This window comes from Tachyglossus aculeatus, chromosome 11 (assembly GCF_015852505.1).
Source record: "Tachyglossus aculeatus isolate mTacAcu1 chromosome 11, mTacAcu1.pri, whole genome shotgun sequence".
In the NCBI taxonomy this organism is placed as follows: Eukaryota; Metazoa; Chordata; class Mammalia; order Monotremata; family Tachyglossidae; genus Tachyglossus; species Tachyglossus aculeatus.
Window position 1 is genome coordinate 48,378,380 of NC_052076.1, and position 17,021 is coordinate 48,395,400.

Below are 17,021 nucleotides of genomic sequence, written 5' to 3' on the forward strand. Positions count from 1 at the left end.
AGTGGGATTCCAGTCACCAGTCTCGGGAAGACTCCCCCACAAACGAGGGAATTTACATCTTCCTTTGGTGATTCCTTTCAAAATTCACCACCCACAACGCCGGGACGTTCTAGTTCAGTTCCTTTTGCCTGTTTTTAGACACATACAGCAGGTGACCTTCGTCCCCTGAACGATTCTGACGGTGGGTGGGAGAGGAAAGGGAGACTCCCCTTTCCCTCGGTGGAAAAGCCACTCAACACCCCAGAGACCAAACAGAGCTTAGATTCCCACTCCGGGATGCTCTTTTAGGAAGCCCGTGAGGGCAGAACAATGCTGAAGGGAAGTGAGGGGAACTTCCATGCTGTTCTATACCTTGCTGGGGGAAAGCTCTAGAGAGGGTTTGGGGAAGAGGGAAGAAAACCTTTAGGGGCGAGACAATGGTTCCGACAATACCCTCCTGCCCGCTGTGTCCTATGTGCAGATGCCGGTCCCCTCTGCATTATGGCAGAATACACAAGCGTAGTTCCAGAGCTCCTGCTCAAGGGCTCCAGGGGACACAAGATGTTCCCTACCAGGGCCTCCTCAGAGCACGGGAGGCAAGGCCTCAGGAACTGGTCTGCTCCCCTCTCCCAGGCAGCTCATCCTTATCCCCCCGACCCCGCCGGACCCCACCCTGAGAGTGGTCCCGAGGCCCTACAACCAACACAGTTTTTAGGACGAGTTTACTTAAAACAGCACTTTAGGAAACAAGTAGTATTGATTTAAAATACAAAGGGCCAACGAAACAAGCTTGATCCTTCGGTAGCCATTAACTGGAGAACAGAGTGGACGGTCCCATCACCTCTCTGGCTGCGGGGATGCCACCAGGTGATGCCACGTCTGAAAGGGGCCACATTACAGCACGGGCGACATCAGCCAACTGAGGCTGCATCTCTGCTCCGCCACTGTTTATCTTCTGGCTGTGCTGGGAGTTTTCACCCGTAATACTTTGCATTGCTTTCTGGATGGCTGCAAGGTGCCTGCCCAAGAAAGCGATTGATTCATCCGACAGAAAGATCTTTTTCCTTCCTCACGGACGAGGTTCGGTCTCAAAAATCGAAGTCCGGTGCTCTCAAGGGAATCCCAAAGGAGGCTCCTTATTGCAATGCACACAGACCATTTCAGGGTCCCAAGGACAAACGTTCAAAAGGAAAGAGTCAGAAGTCAAGATGTCCATACACTTCTAGACACCACAGTCGTACAAAGAATATCAGTCCCAACGTGAGTGTGAGTTCCTGGAGACATTGTGGCATCCCTGGTTGAGACTCTGAAGGAGGGAAAAGGCAACTGAACTAAGACACATGCCTTAAGAGCATCAGTCTATGTGATGATGTTTCTTAGCTTATTCTAAGCAGAATGGGGGTTGGGAAAAAGCTTGGCCTTTGATACTGCCTGTCCCTCTGCCGAACCAAAAAAGCTGGTTTCAAAGAGAAGAGTGTCAATTTCCTAGGAAATGCCCATATTCCTTTTACAGCCAGCCTGAAAGCAGCTTTAGCAAAATCAAATAGACAACACAGACAACCCCATTCACCCCTCATTTGTTCTCCTAACCAGACTACTTCTTGCACTGAAAGGAAAAGTGGAAAGTCAACAGTCTAGCACACACAAAACAGGAGGGCTAAACCTTCTTACAGATTACTGGCAAAGTTCTGAAGACACAGAAAGCTTTTGTGCTTTCCCTGATTGAGCAGGGAGAAGGGGCCTCGGGTAAACCCATACGTTTATATATAGATACTCATTTTCCCCACGGATTTCCTTTTTATTACAAATCCACAGACGATCCCAATTGTGGCTAGAGGGAGGAGAAAGTACCATCTGATGCAAGGGGGCCGATTTGGGGAGAGAAGTCTGAATCCCAAATGATGCCTCTCCCAAAGCACAGGCTTCAGGACAAACACAGGTCCATGACAGCCAGGCACGAAAGGGCATAATTATTAGCTTTTCCACTGGTTGGTCCACTCCCGGACTGTGTCCAAGAATTGGCCATTCCCCAGAAGGTCCAGCTCCACTGGGCGGGCCACTTTCAGTTCTTGAGGGCACATGGTTCTTTTTTAAAAAAGGCCACGGGATGGGAAGTTTTATGCGGGCACTTGACATTCAGTTTCTGGGCACATCGGCAAAGTCAAGCCCCACCCCGACAAGACCCATGAACTCTATTCGCACCCCGCTGAGAGCACCACCAAACCCCGCCCCAATGAACAGATCATTTCTAGCCCAGAGGCCGCGGCCCTCAACCGCTCATTAAACTTGCCCTTTGCTTTTAGCCAAAACGATGGCACGACGGAGCAGTAAGGAAAACCGCGGTGCATTTAGTCCTGCCCAATTACCAGCTGTCTGAGAAAAGGCCAATTCGATTCCGTATGGCAAAGAGAAGCAAAGCCCTAGCACTCGATACACTGGGAACATAAAGATTCGAGCACCGAACTACCACACACCCACTAAGTCTGCCGGTAGTGTTTGGATTAAATCGAGCGTTCCTCTGGGCATGCAAGGGGGTACTGGTTTCCTTTGGGAACGCCGAGACGGCTGGGATGCAAGTCCTGTCCGGCTTCCTCCGACCCACACCCGAAGCAGAGCTGCCTGTGGCCCCTGAAGCAGCACCTTCCTGCCAAACTTTTGGACACGGCCAGAGAGACAATGCCCGACGGCCCCCACACCCACGGGAAGGACACGACTCCCACACAGCTAGGGCAGCGGGAGTCAGAGGGAGCCGACGGAAGAGTAGCCGGGAGGTGGCTTCTCTCTGCAGTGCCGTAGGAGGGGTAAGATACAGTGGGGTGAGGAGGAAAAACTGACACAGCTCAGCTTTCCTCCTCTCCCTTTCCAGTGCGTGATCCGTGCGGGGAAAGCAGTCCGTCGGGCCGGGGATACACTTTAATTCCGTAAGGCAGCCAACCTGGAAAAAACAGAACACAATCACTAAGGGGAGGGCAACGGAAGGAATTATGGTCATGTGAACGAAAGTGTGATGGTCACAACCCCCCCGCTGTCTACGGTTACACCAAAAAGTACTGAACAGAGAACTAGACAGGAGCGAAGTGGGCCATGTGGATTAGAAGCAGGACCCTGGAAAAAAGAGCACACAGCTCTGAGGCATTAGGGGACTGGAGTGAATTTCTTATGGGCCTCCACTGTGCAAACTGGGCACTGCTTTAAGTCCTCTGGCTAAAGGGGAGTTTTCAGTTTGGGCTGAAATGATCGCAGACCGTCCCTGTGAACGTCGGGAAAGTGGCGGAATCAGAAACTGGTCCCGCTAAAAGTGTTAAGAAAAATCACCGTCCACTGTGAGCACTAAAAAAAGAAAAGCTTCAGAGATTCTTTTGGTAGGCGGACTCTCCTCAAAAGAGACTCTTTAGAACATTTTAAGCTTCCTGTTTTCTTCGCCTTTATTCTGGAGCGGCCCGCCAACGAATGCCATTAACCTCCACCAAGATGGCTAGAAAGCCAAGCCGGCTTACTTAGAAAAGTTTTGGGACCGGGAAAGGGAAAACTCAAGGGTGACCTTCAGGGTGTTGCTCCCCTCTCCGGTGTTACTCTAACGCCTGCTTTAGAGCCCCTCTACATTGCTGAGGGATTCACTCCTAGGTTCCCCAAGTGATGCTTCTTAGCAGGAGTTCAATGAGTACCAACCCCAAAGATGATGACAGTGGTACGGTTAAGTATCTCTGGAAAACACCACTAAATCAATACCCACAGGACCGAAAGCAAAGGCAGTTCTGCACCTAGGAATGTCCCGGATTTCCAGCTCAGAAGTTCATTTTGGGGCAGGGGCGGGGAGACAAACCTCCGGGATAGCTGGTCCTCCTGGCTCCGCACCGAGCTCTCCCCGACGGCGGAAGCCCCCTCGGGAAGCTGGCTCAGCTGGTCCAGGACCTCCAAGCCGTTCTCTTCAGCAATCTGCACGATGAGGCTGTCCACCTGCTCCTGAGGGGTGGTCAGCGTGGTAGCGGAGCTCATGGAGTCCTCCATCACCTGGTGGGGGGAGACACCATCATTCAGTACAGTCCTCTGCCCACAGTAAGCGCTCAATAAATACCACCGACTAATTGATTTTTGGAAGCCAATAAGGGAGTCCGGTTAGCAGTTCCAACAACTCCATCACCCTTCAGCCCACTCTCATATAACAACTGCTGACATACTCAAGAAATTCAGCTCCACACACCTCGAGAGAGTCTTTCTCTCTCTCTTGCCCCCCTGCCCCACCCCCGCAGGTTACTCACCGAAGTGTGAACGTCCAAGTTCTGAACTTGCTGTTCAAATTTATCCATCACTGCTGAGACCTTCTGCAGGTCCATGGAGTTTAGAGCTTTGTCCAGTGCTTTGGTCACCTGAGCCATGTTCTTGGTCACCTGAGGGGGAGGGGAAGCGAAAAACACGGAACTGAAGAAGAAATGAAGACAAACTATGCCAGCAGAAGTGCTTCTGGAATCAAGAGCTCCTGCTGTGTTCCCCGCCAAGAGGAGGGAGGAGGCCGGATCAAGTCTCATCTCAGGACTGGCCTAATCAGCTTCAGCTAGCCCTGGGGCTGAGGCCAGGGCCCACAGCACTTCTTCATGGCCCTCAGCTCACGTGGAGCTCTTGGAATTTGGGCCTACAAGGAGGTGTAAGGACGGGAAAGGAACCATCTGCCCTACCCCGGGAGAGAAGAGGGAATCTAAAGCCAAGGAATGGGCAGGGAAAGGGCTGAGTGAGCTAGGGAGCCAGCCGGCCCACGGGGGCCACTCACCCCTTTCATGGTCACTGCCGTCTGGACCTTGGAAGCCACGGCATCTACCCGGGAAGCCATCCGGAGCCAGTTTAACCCTTCGTTCTTCTTGCGGATGGCATTCTCTGCGTAGACCCGAGCACACTCCACATTCTTCTGCTGAAGAGCCTGTAGCGAATAAGGGAAGAACTTGGGTTTCTACTTTTCCACCTCTTTCTCGGCTCCCAACCCCCACCCCACCCCCGCCAAAGCCCTTAACATTCCTATTTTAACTCTTCCAATTATCTGCAAATGAAAAATACATGTGAGTGGGGGGCAAGAAAGCTTAATACTTCCTGATTCACACTTGAGCTAACCAGATTGTCCATAAAGGATCCAAGGGTTTGACTTGCCCAAGCTGGTAAATTAGCAAAAAAAGCACCCTTATGGAGCTAGGAAAACTGATCTGCCCTCATCTTTTCTTACTAATGCTGACTCCCAGGGCCCTCCCTAAAACTCTTTTCCACATGGCTGGGCCAAGAGACCCAAAATATACACCCGGGTTGCCAGTAACACGAAGGTTGGGCTCTCGTGAAGAACCGCATTAAGGGAAACCCAAACTGCGGTGCCACCCTGTTCTGCGAACACGAGCAGACACACATATGCACAGTTTCCTCACTGACGAGGCCTGCAGAGCCCAGATACATTTACCTCACACTGAAGACACATACCCCGGCAGAACTAAGTGCAACTACTCAGTTTCTCCTAAGGCACAACAAGGGACTAGATGGAAAAGGGTGGCTTATTGAATTAAATTTCTCTTAAGCGGCTGCTGGATTTTCCAAAGATCTGGGGCCTGTCTGGACGAATTGAACACTTATCAATAAAATGTTACTGAAAACCCCCAGGGGGAGAGTTTATGGTTTATGCAAACGCTTTAAGGAGAAGAAAATGCTTCCTGAAGGGAGGGAAGGATTAATCAGCTGAAAAATGAGCAAAGGGAGCAATTGGAAGGCAGCGTGGTCTAATGGAATCAGAGAGGGGCAGGAGATCTGGGTTCTAATCCCAGCTCTGCCCTTGACCTACAGTAAGGCCTTGGACAAGTCATTTAACCTCTCTGGACCTATTTTCATCATCTCCAAAATGGGGATAATAATAACTGCTTCTTTCTCTCTCAAAGGGATGCAGTGCTGTGAGGTAAAAAAGGGACACTTGGTGTGAATGCAGTTCGGAAAAATAAAAGTGCTTTAAAAAAACCCAAGGTATTGTTATCATTACTATTTGGGTACCGAAGATGGAATAAAAAGATATTGTGAATGCATGAGGGAAGGGGAAATGTAGACATAAAAGCTGAAAAGAGTTCCATCAAACTTTCATCAGGTAAAAGGATCCTTCGCCACGGAATCACAGGACAAGTTACTGGCCCGGCTTGGGTGTGTAGTGTAACTTCTCCTTTTTAGGATGAAAAAAGCTACTCCAGAAACACGACAGCACCCTGGATATTAAATATTAATAATATTAATATTAAATCTAAGTGACCAAATGGGAGGTCTGATAAGCAAAATGAAGTCACCCCAAAGGCAGGGTTTCAAAACGACTATGTGAAACACTCCACCTTCTTGACTTTAGCTTGCTCGCTCTTTGAGTCCTTTTCGGCCTTCTTTGACAGTTTCTCCAACTGTTTTGCTGTGAACTACGGAGAGAAAAAAGAAAGTAACATTCAGTTTTGGGAGGGAAACAGTCACAAGATCAGAGCTAGGCAAGACTGGCTTGGGTCTCCAGAGTTGACGAATCCCTCTTCCTCAAGAGAATCCCCAAATCCTGCAGTCTGTGCCTCCGCTGTCCCTCACTGCTGTCGTTCTCTAATATTTAATGACATCCACTGTCTGTTGGTGTGGTACAAAACGGGAAAGATGAAGTGCCTACTGATCTGCATATTCTAATTTTCCAGGCACCATACTAAGGGCTAGGGTAGATACAAGATAATCAGGTTGAACACAGCAGGACTCACAGTCTTAACCCCCATTTTACACATGAGGTAACAGACACAGAGCGAAGTGACTTGCTCAAGGTAACACAGCAAACAAGTGGTGGATCTGGGATTAGAACCCAGGTCCTCTGATTCCCAAGCTCTAGCTCTTTCAACTCCACCCCACTGCTTCTCACTCCGTGCCCTCCGAAGATCGCGGCAAGACCTCATCTGCCGATCCTAATTGTCGACGCTCTTGCGGGAACACTTCCAGAAAACAATTGCAAATATTCAGAAGTGCGGGGATAACGTTCGGGGACTTCTGATGATGTGAGCAAGTCAGTCAAGGGGGAACAGTTTCCCGGGAGAACAGTAAAGCATAAGACCAACTTTGGCTCTGTGGTCTCTTGGGCCAGGAGTACAGAAAACAGACGGAACCAAACTTGTCCTAGGACACATTGGGGACTGGATCGGACAGGATGCCTTCATGTCTGACAGGCAAAATGGACAGGACCGCATCTTGGATCCTAAAGCGCTTAGTACAGTGCTCTGCACATAGTAAGCGCTCAATAAATACGATTGATTGATTGATTGATAGTAATTGACAATCCAGGACAATCTTAGAGGAAAAGGGATAGATAAGGGAAATAAGGCCACCCCAATTTACAAAACGAATTGTCACTGTTTAATGTTGTAATGTACTTTCTCCAGTGCTTAGTACAGTGCTCTGCATACAGTAAGAGCTTAATAAATACAACTGAATAAAGCTAAATGTATGAAAAAGAGAGCTTTGTAAAGGAACAGGTGGGAAATACGAGAAGGGTGACTGATGATAGTGTATCCCGAGAAAGAGAGAAGAGATGGATTGCATATATCTGTGATTAAACACACCAAATTAAAGAAACTTTATGATCCCTTTGGGTCTGTCACACCAATTCAACAGGTGTTATAATCTGGGACTTTGGAGTTTCAGAGGATTTCCTGCGCTCAACGATTACACGTTAAATAAAGACTTTGGTAGTATCCCTCAAACATCTCCTTTTCGTGCCATTTTCAAAGATCAGGTTCTCTCATCCAGGCTTTGGGGTGCAACCACGTCGTAATGCTGGGAATATCTATGGTTTTGTTTTATGGCATCTGTTAAGCATTTACTATGTACTAGGCGTTGTACTAAACACTAGATTAGATACAAGCTAATCAGGTTGCACACGGTCCACGTCCCATGTGGGGCTCACAGTCTTAATCCTCATTTTACAGGTGAGGTAACTGTGGAACAGAGAAGTGAAGTGACTTACCCAAATGGGAGAGCAAGTATCAAAGCCAGGTCCTTCTGACTCCAAGGCCTGTGGTCTATCCACTAGCCCAAACTGTTTCTAATCAAGTTGATTGGTCTTATGCCAGTTGGCCAGTGTGGATGGACACCAGCTGGGAGCGCTTAGTACAGTGTTCTGCACACAGTCAGCGCTCAATAAATACGACTGAATGAATGAATACATTAGCTGAAAACTTTTCAACCATGTTTACAAACTGTACCCCCGTTGCCGCAGGCTTTCACCTAAAGAAATCCCCTTCACCTCGCCAGTCACAGCCAGCCTCTCCTCCCCTTCCTTCTGTCTCCCGCTCCACGGCCGCCCAGAATAAACAGCACGCTCCTGGGTGCACAGCACTGTACAAGGCACTTGGGAAAATACATTGGGAGACAAAAGATGCAGTCTCTGCCCTCAAAGAAAACTAGTCATCGGAGCTGGAGTCGAGGGAGCCAAATAACAACAGGAGAGATGACAAACTGTGTCCGCTGCCACCGTGACTGGCTTTCCAGAGTTGTGGGGCCACTCTCCTTGCTGTACTCCCTCTGAAAGGACACACGCTAGAGAAGCAGCATAGCGGAGTGAAGAGAATACGGGTCAAAAGGTCGTTAGTTCTAATCCCAGCTCCGCCTCGTGTCTGCTGTGTGACCTTGGACAAGTCACTTCACTTTGTGCCTCAAGTTATCTCATCTGCAAAATGGGGATTAAGACTGTGAGCCCTTTGTGGGGCGCAGAGCTACTGGCCTTATCCCCAAGTGTCTTCAAAATATTCCCAGGGGCACAAGGACAAGGGAAAGAAGGCAAGAGGAAACCACTTCCGTACTTTTTACCAAGAAAACCCTATGGATATACGTACCAGAACGACTACAGATGAAGCTGACGCGTTCTGGAGAAAACATGGCCCTAAAGTCGCCATGAATCGGAAACGACTCGATGGCATTTGACCACAACGAGGATGAGGATCCCAATACATGCCTCTCTATATGAAAATCATCATCATCATCAATTGTATTTATTGAGCGCTTACTATGTACAGAAAATCTCCGTATTAGCTGAAGGGGCAGTTGTAAGAAGAGAGAGGGAACTCGAGAAAAGGCAGCTGAAGTCCCTCATGGTTCAACCAGAAGGAAGAAAAGCCAGGTAGGAGAGAGTGTTCCCAGGGTGAACGAATCACCATGGTGGAGGATTTGTGGAAGACCCACTCGAGAAGAAACATGTAAAAGCTCAAAGACAAGAATGGATATGAAAATCCCCGCAGTGGCTGTTTCCTAAAGATAAAAATTATCTCATATGGGCAATTCTATGCAATTGATCTGCTTCTGCTCAGCTCCGGACTAGCAGGAGATTAATAAACCATCAAGTCACTCAATAATCTTTCCTCCTGGTTCTGTCATCAGAACAGTACACCTCTGAATGGCCATCACACAGGCTTATCATCTGCCCGGCAACTAGCCCAGAGTTTAGGGGCTCTAGGTTTGAGGGATTTATACTATTAATCACCCGTTTAAATTTCCAGGACAGAGTCGAGGGGCAAACGTTATCATTTTGGCACGTATATTAATCACCCGTTTAAATCTCCAGGACAGAGTCGAGGGGCAAACGTTATCATTTTGGCACGTACCTTTAACTGGAACAGCGTATCTGTAAAGAGAGATAAAACAAAAGTTTGAGGAATTTAGAAGAGACTGTTTAAAGATGCTTGCATAATTTCCTTGCCCAAAATAACTGGAACTGGACAGCTGGAACTGAGGTGTTCTTGTGTTTTTTTTTACTCCCTTTCATGCTCCATATGGCAATAATAATCTTTCTTCCCCCCAAATGGATGATTGAGAGAGTGAGGAGGGGACGGATTATGACAAAACCCCCACTCCAGGTAGAGTCATAGAGAATGTGCTGGTATGCCTCACTATTATCTCCCAGGGCAGACTACAGCACTAGCATACTCAGTTTCTACTGAACAAAAAGGCAAGTGCCTAAAAAAAGCATTACTATAGAACAGTCACTACAAAATGACCAGCCCCATTCAGATGAGACAAGAGACTCCTCTAGTAGTAGTAATAGCATTAACTGAGTGTCCTCTGGGTGAATTTCTTTTTTAATGGTATTCGTTAAGCACTTACTGTGTGCCAGGCTCTGTACTAAGTGCTGGAGTAGACACCAGATAATCAGGTTGGACATGGTCTCTGTCCCACATGGGGCTCACAGTCTTAATCCCAATTTTATCGATGAGGGAACTGAGGCCCAGAAAAGTTAAGTGATTAGTCCAAAGTCACACAGCAGACAAGTGGCAGAGCCAAGATTGGAACCCCACTGTGTTACATGAATGCATCTCTATCCATGGGAAATTTTCACATTAATCAATCAATCAATCGTATTTATTGAGTGCTTACTGTGTGCAGAGCACTGCACTAAGCGCTTGGGAAGTACAAGTTGGCAACATATAGAGACGGTCCCTACCCAACAGTGGGCTCACAGTCTAGAAGGGGGAGACAGAGAACAAAACAAAATATATTAACAAAATAAAATAAATAGAATAGATATGTACAAGTAAAATAAATAAATAGAGTAATAAATATGTACAAACATATATACATATATACAGGTGCTGTGGGGAAGGGAAGGAGGTAAGGTGGGGGGCATGGAGAGGAGGAGGAGGGGGAGAGGAAGGAGGGGGCCCAGTGTGGGAAGGCCTCCTGGAGGAGGTGAGCTCTCAGTAGGGCCTTGAAGAGAGGAAGAGAGCGAGCTTGGCAGATGTGGGGAGGGAGGCCATTCCAGGCCAGGGGGATGATGTAGGCCGGGGGTCGACGGCGGGACAGGCGAGAACGAGGCACTGTGAGGAGATTAGCGGCAGAGGAGCAGAGGGTGCGGGCTGGGCTGGAGAAGGAGAGAAGGGAGGTGAGGTAGGAGGGGGCGATGGGATGGACAGCCTTGAAGCCAAGGGTGAGGAGTTTCTGCCTGATGCGTAGGTTGATTGGTAGCCAGTGGAGATTTTTGAGGAGGGGAGTAACATGCCCAGAGCATTTCTGGACAAAGACAATCGGAGCAGCAGTGTGAAGTATAGATTGAAGTGGGGAGAGACAGAGGATGGGAGATCGGACAGGACGCTGATACAGTAGTCCAGATGGGATAGAATGAGAGCTTGAACGAGCAGGGTAGCGGTTTGGATGGAGAGGAAAGGGCGGACCTTGGCAATGTTGCGGAGCTGAGACCGGCAGGTTTTGGTGACGGCTTGGATGTGAGGGGTGAACGAGAGAGCGGAGTCGAGGATGACACCAAGGTTGCGGGCTTGTGAGACGGGAAGGATGGTAGTGCCGTCAACAGTGATGGGAAAGTCAGGGAGAGGGCAGGGTTTGGGAGGGAACACAAGGAGTTCAGTCTTGGACATGTTGAGTTTTAGGTGGCGGGCAGACATCCAGATGGAGATGTCCTGAAGGCAGGAGGAGATGCGAGCCTGGAGGGAGGGAGAGAGAGCAGGGGCAGAGTTGTAGATTTGGGTGTCATCAGCGTAGAGATGATAGTTGAAGCCGTGGGAGTGAATGAGGTCACTGAGGGAGTGAGTGTAGATCGAGAACAGAAGGGGACCAAGAACTGAACCTTGAGGAACCCCCACAGTAAGGGGATGGGAGGGGGAGGAGGAGCCTGCAAAAGAGACTGAGAATGAATGACCGGAGAGATAAGAGGAGAACCAGGAGAGGATGGAGTCTGTGAAGCCAAGGTTGGAGAGCGTGTTGAGGAGAAGGGGGTGGTCCACCGTGTCGAAGGCAGCTGAGAGGTCGAGGAGGATTAGGACAGAGTATGAGCCCTTGGATTTGGCAAGCAGGAGGTCATTGGTGACCTTTGAGAGGGCAGTTTCCGTGGAATGTAAGGGACGGAAGCCAGATTGGAGGGGGTCGAGGAGAGAGCTGGTGTTGAGGAAAGAGGCCACCATAAAAATACTCAGTCTCTATAAACAGTGCTCCAACACGAAGGGAGCTGCTAGCATGCTAATATAAATAAAGATCTCCAGAACATTAGCACAGAGCAAAATTTATCTACACCGTAATTACTGCCTGGCAACATGCCAAATGCCAGCTCATATCTAACCATATCGGAGAGGTCAGATAATTCCCTGAGAAGAAACCAAGCATATGAAATCAGGTCTTGTACCAATCCTCCCTCCCACTAGAAAAACAATAAACTGTCTTCTCTAGAGAGGGGTTTTCCTTTTTGTACCTTCTCCTTGAAACAATAATCTGGGGGGAAAAGGCCCTAACAAATTCTCAGTTTTTCCCTCATCATCATCAGTGGTATTTATTGAGCGCTGCGGAAAGTACAAGAGAGCCGGCTGACGCATTCCCTTTATCATAACAACCTAGAGAACCTGACCCCTAGGAAACAAGGATGCTCTCTTGAACGACTGATTGTGAAGACAAATAAAATTCCCTTTACTACATTGTGACCACAACCTACACCCACACCAAGGAAACCAAACGGGCTTCTAAATAGGGGAAAAATTGATTGCAAACCTTCCTCAAAATGGAGGGAATAATAACGTGACGTTGGATTCGCTGCACGTGACTACGGTGGGGCAAATCAGGGTGAGAGTTATTTATTGAGCGCTTACTGTGTGCAGAGCACTGTACTAAGCCTCCCCACTTCTCTGATACTCTTTTAGAGACTCCGGGGAAAACTGGCGGCCGTCACGGAAACAGGTGAACACGGCAGCTGCCCCAGAGCATTTCCTTCATCATCAGCATCATGGCTTAGTGGAAAGAGCCCGGGCTTTGGAGTCAGAGGTCATGGGTTCAAATCCCGACTCTGCCGCTTGCCAGCTCTGTGACTTTGGGCAAGTCATTTCACTTCTCTGGGCCTCAGTTCCCTCATCTGTAAAATGCGGATTAAGATGGCGAGCCCCCTGTGGGGCAACCTGACCACCTTGTAACCTCCCCGGCACTTAGGACAGTGCTTGGCACATAGTAAGCGCTTAACAAATGCCATCATTATTATTATCATCATCATCGATATTTACTGAGCACTTACTACATGCAGAGCACTGTAGTTAGCGCTTGCGAGGGTACAATATGGGAAACGGACCCAAAACCGCTTCTGTTCATTCATTCAATCGTATGCCCACTGTTGGGTATGAGTTGCCAACTTGTACTTCCTAAGCGCTTAGTACAGTGCTCTGCACACAGTAAGCGCTCAATAAATACGATTGAATGAATGTGAGCCCACTGTCTAGACTGTGAGCCCACTGCTGGGTAGGGACCGTCTCTATATGTTGCCAACTTGTACTTCCCAAGCGCTTAGTGCAGTGCTCTGTACAGTAAGCGCTCAATAAGTACGATTGATTGACATGTATATGTATATATATATGTACAGGTATATATATATACAGGTATATACAGTAAAATAGAGTAATAAATACACACAAACATATATACAGGTATATACATATGTTGCCAACTTGTTCTTCCCAAGCGCTTAGTACAGTGCTCTGCACACAGTAAACACTCAATAAATACGATTGATTGATTAATATGTATACATATATATATGTACAGGTATATATACACAGGTATATACAGTATATTAGAGTAATATGCACAAACATATATACAGGTATATACATATGTTGCCAACATGTACTTCCCAAGCGCTTAGTACAGTGCTCTGCACACAGTAAGCGCTCAATAAATACGATTGATTGATATGTATATGTATAAATATGTACAGGTATATATATATACACAGGTATATACAGTAAAATAGAGTAATAAATACTTACAAACATATATACAGGTCTATACATATGTTGCCAACTTGTACTTCCCAAGCGCTTAGTACAGTGCTCTGCACACAGTAAGTGCTCAATAAATACGATTGATCGATTGATATGTATATGTAGATATATATACATGCATATACAGTAAAATAGAGCAATAAATACGTACAAACATATATACAGGTCTATACATATGTTGCCAACTTGTACTTCCCAAGAGCTTAGTACAGTGCTCTGCACACAGTAAGCGCTCAATAAATACGATTGATTGATTGATATGCATATGTATATATATGTACAGGTATATATATATAGGTATATACAGTAAAATAGAGTAATAAATACGTACAAACGTATATACAGGTCTATACATATGTTACCAACTTGTACTTCCCAAGAGCTTAGTACAGTGCTCTGCACACAGTAAGCCCTCAATAAATACGACTGATTGATTGATATGTATATATATGCACAGGTATATATATATATATATATATATATATATATATATATACAGTAAAAAAGAGTAATAAATATGCACAAACATATATACAGGTCTATACATATGTTGCCAACTTGTACTTCCCAAGCGCTTAGTACAGTGCTCTGCACACAGTAAGCGCTCAATAAATACGATTGATTGATTGATATGTATATGTATATTTATGTACAGGTATATATATACAGGTATATACAGTAAAATAGAGTGATAAATACGTACAAACATATATACAGGTTGATACATATGTTGCCAACTTGTACTTCCCAAGCGCTTAGTCCAGTGCTCTGCACACAGTAAGTGCTCAATAAATACGATTGATTGATATGTATATGCATATATATGTACAGGTATATACAGTAAAATAGAGTAATAAATACGTACAAACATATACACAGGTCTATACATATGTTGCCAACTTGTACTTCCCAAGCGCTTAGTACAGTGCTCTGCACATAGTAAGCGCTCAATAAACGCGATTGATTGATATGTATATGTATATATACAGGTATATACAGTAAAATAGAGTAATAAATACGTACAAACATATATACAGGTCTATACATATGTTGCCACCTTGTACTTCCCAAGCGCTTGGTACAGTGCTCTGCACATAGTAAGCGCTCAATAAATACGATTGACTGATTGATTGATATCCCAAGCGCTTAGTCCAGTGCTCTGCCCACAGTAAGCGCTCAATAAATAGGATTGAATGAATGAATGAATGAATGAATGAATGAATGATGCTAGGCTGCGTCAGAGCCTACAGTCCCCAGCGGTCTCCCATCCAAGGACTAACCAGGCCCGACCCTGCTTAGCTTCCGAGATCAGGCGAGAGGCTTAGTGCGCTGCCCTGCGCACAATAATCGCTCAATAAACTTTCATTCATTCAATCATATTTATTGAGCGCTTACTGTGTGCAGAGCACTGTACTAAGCGCTTGGGGAAGTCCAAGTTGGCAACATCTAGAGACGGTCCCCACCCAACAGCGGGCTCACAGTCTAGAAGGGGGACACAGAGAACAAAACATATTAACAAAATAAAATAAATAGAATAAATATGCACAAATAAAATAGAGTAATAAATGCGTACAATCATATATACAGGTGCTGTGGGGAGGGGAATAGCCTGGTATGGCATCCAGACACATCCTTAAGAACCAGTTTTTAAATAATAATAATAATAATAATGGCATTTATTAAGAGCTTACTATGTGCAAAGCACTGTTCTAAGCGCTGGGGAGGTTACAAGGTGATCAGGCTCCCAGTCTTCATCCCCATTTTCCAGATGAGGTACCTGAGGCCCAGAGAAGTGAAGTGGCTTGCCCAAGGTCACGCAGCTGACAACAGGCAGAGGCGGGATTTGAACCCATGACTTCTGACTCCCAAGCCCGGGCTCTTTCCACTGAGCCACGCCGCTTCTCTAAAGCATTTGCTAAGCGCTTCCTATGTGCCAGACGCTGTACTGAGCACTGGGATAGAGACAAGCTAATCAGGTTGGACTCAGCCCATGTCCCACATGGGGATCCCAGCCTCAATCTCCATTGTAATAATAATAATAATAATAATAATAATAATAATAATAATAATAGCATTTATTAAGTGCTTATTATGTGCAAAGCACTGTTCTAAGCACTGGGAAGGCGACTGATTGACTTCCTCCCTTCAAGGCCCTACTGAGAGCTCACCTACTCCAGGAGGCCTTCCCAGACTGAGCCCCCTCCTTCCTCTCCCCCTCGTCCCCCTCTCCATCCCCCGCATCCTACCTCCTTCCCTTCCCCACAGCACCTGTATATGTGTATATATGTTTGTACATATTTATTACTCTATTAATTTATTTATTTATTTACTTGTACATACCTATTCGATTTATTTTATTTTATTAGTATGTTTGGTTTTGTTCTCTGTCTCCCCCTTTTAGACTGTGAGCCCGCTGTTGGGTAGGGACCGTCTCTTAATGTTGCCAATTTGGACTTCCCAAGCGCTTAGTCCAGTGCTCTGCACATAGTAAGCGCTCCATAAATACGATTGAGGATGATGACCCCTGCCCACAAGGAGCTTACAATGATTTGAAGTGATTTATCTCGGAACAATTGTTCTGGTAATCGTTTTTACCAGAACTGTGCTCTGGGCGGTTCCAGGTGCACCTGTATATATGTTTGTACATATTTACTACTCTATTTATTTGACTTGTACATATCTATTCTATTTTGTTAGTATGTTTGGTTTTGTTCTCTGTCTCCCCCTTTTAGACTGTGAGCCCGCTGTTGAGTAGGGACCGTCTCTAGATGTTGCCAATTTGGACTTCCCAAGCGCTTAGTACAGTGCTCTGCACACAGTAAGCGCTCAATAAATACGATTGATGATGATGATGACTCTATTCATTTATTTTACTTGTACCTATCTATTCTATTTATTTTATTTTGTTAGTATGTTTGGTTTTGTTCTCTGTCTCCCCCTTTTAGACTGTGAGCCCACTGTTGGGTAGGGACCGTCTCTAGATGTTGCCAATTTGGACTTCCCAAGCGCTTAGTCCAGTGCTCTGCACACAGTAAGCGCTCAATAAATACGATTGATGATGATGGATTGAGGGTCCACCTCTTACCGTCCATGGCGAGCAGATGGGGCCGGGGGCGACCAAAACGACGTCGGTGGCGACCAAAACGACGTCGGCCGCCCAACCCTTCCTCCTTCCGGTCACCCGGAACCCCCCGCTGAAGCCGCGCAGGGCGCCGCCATGTTTTACCCCACGTGACGGGGGTCAGCCGCGCCTCGCGCATG

The 17,021-nt window shown here is 46.7% G+C and overlaps 1 protein-coding gene across 1 annotated transcript; it reads right to left on the reverse strand.

The window, feature by feature from the left end:
- Window positions 1–684: 684 nt before the first annotated feature.
- On the reverse strand, window positions 685–16,932 carry CHMP1A (charged multivesicular body protein 1A). The gene is made up of 7 exons (XM_038754042.1): window positions 16,846–16,932; window positions 9,600–9,619; window positions 6,318–6,395; window positions 4,745–4,891; window positions 4,239–4,367; window positions 3,803–3,990; window positions 685–2,914 (listed from the first exon to the last, which is right to left on the reverse strand). The coding sequence occupies exons 1-7, from the start codon at window positions 16,850–16,852 to the stop codon at window positions 2,893–2,895; spliced, it is 591 nt and encodes a 196-aa protein (XP_038609970.1). The 5' UTR covers window positions 16,853–16,932; the 3' UTR covers window positions 685–2,892.
- Window positions 16,933–17,021: the final 89 nt, after the last annotated feature.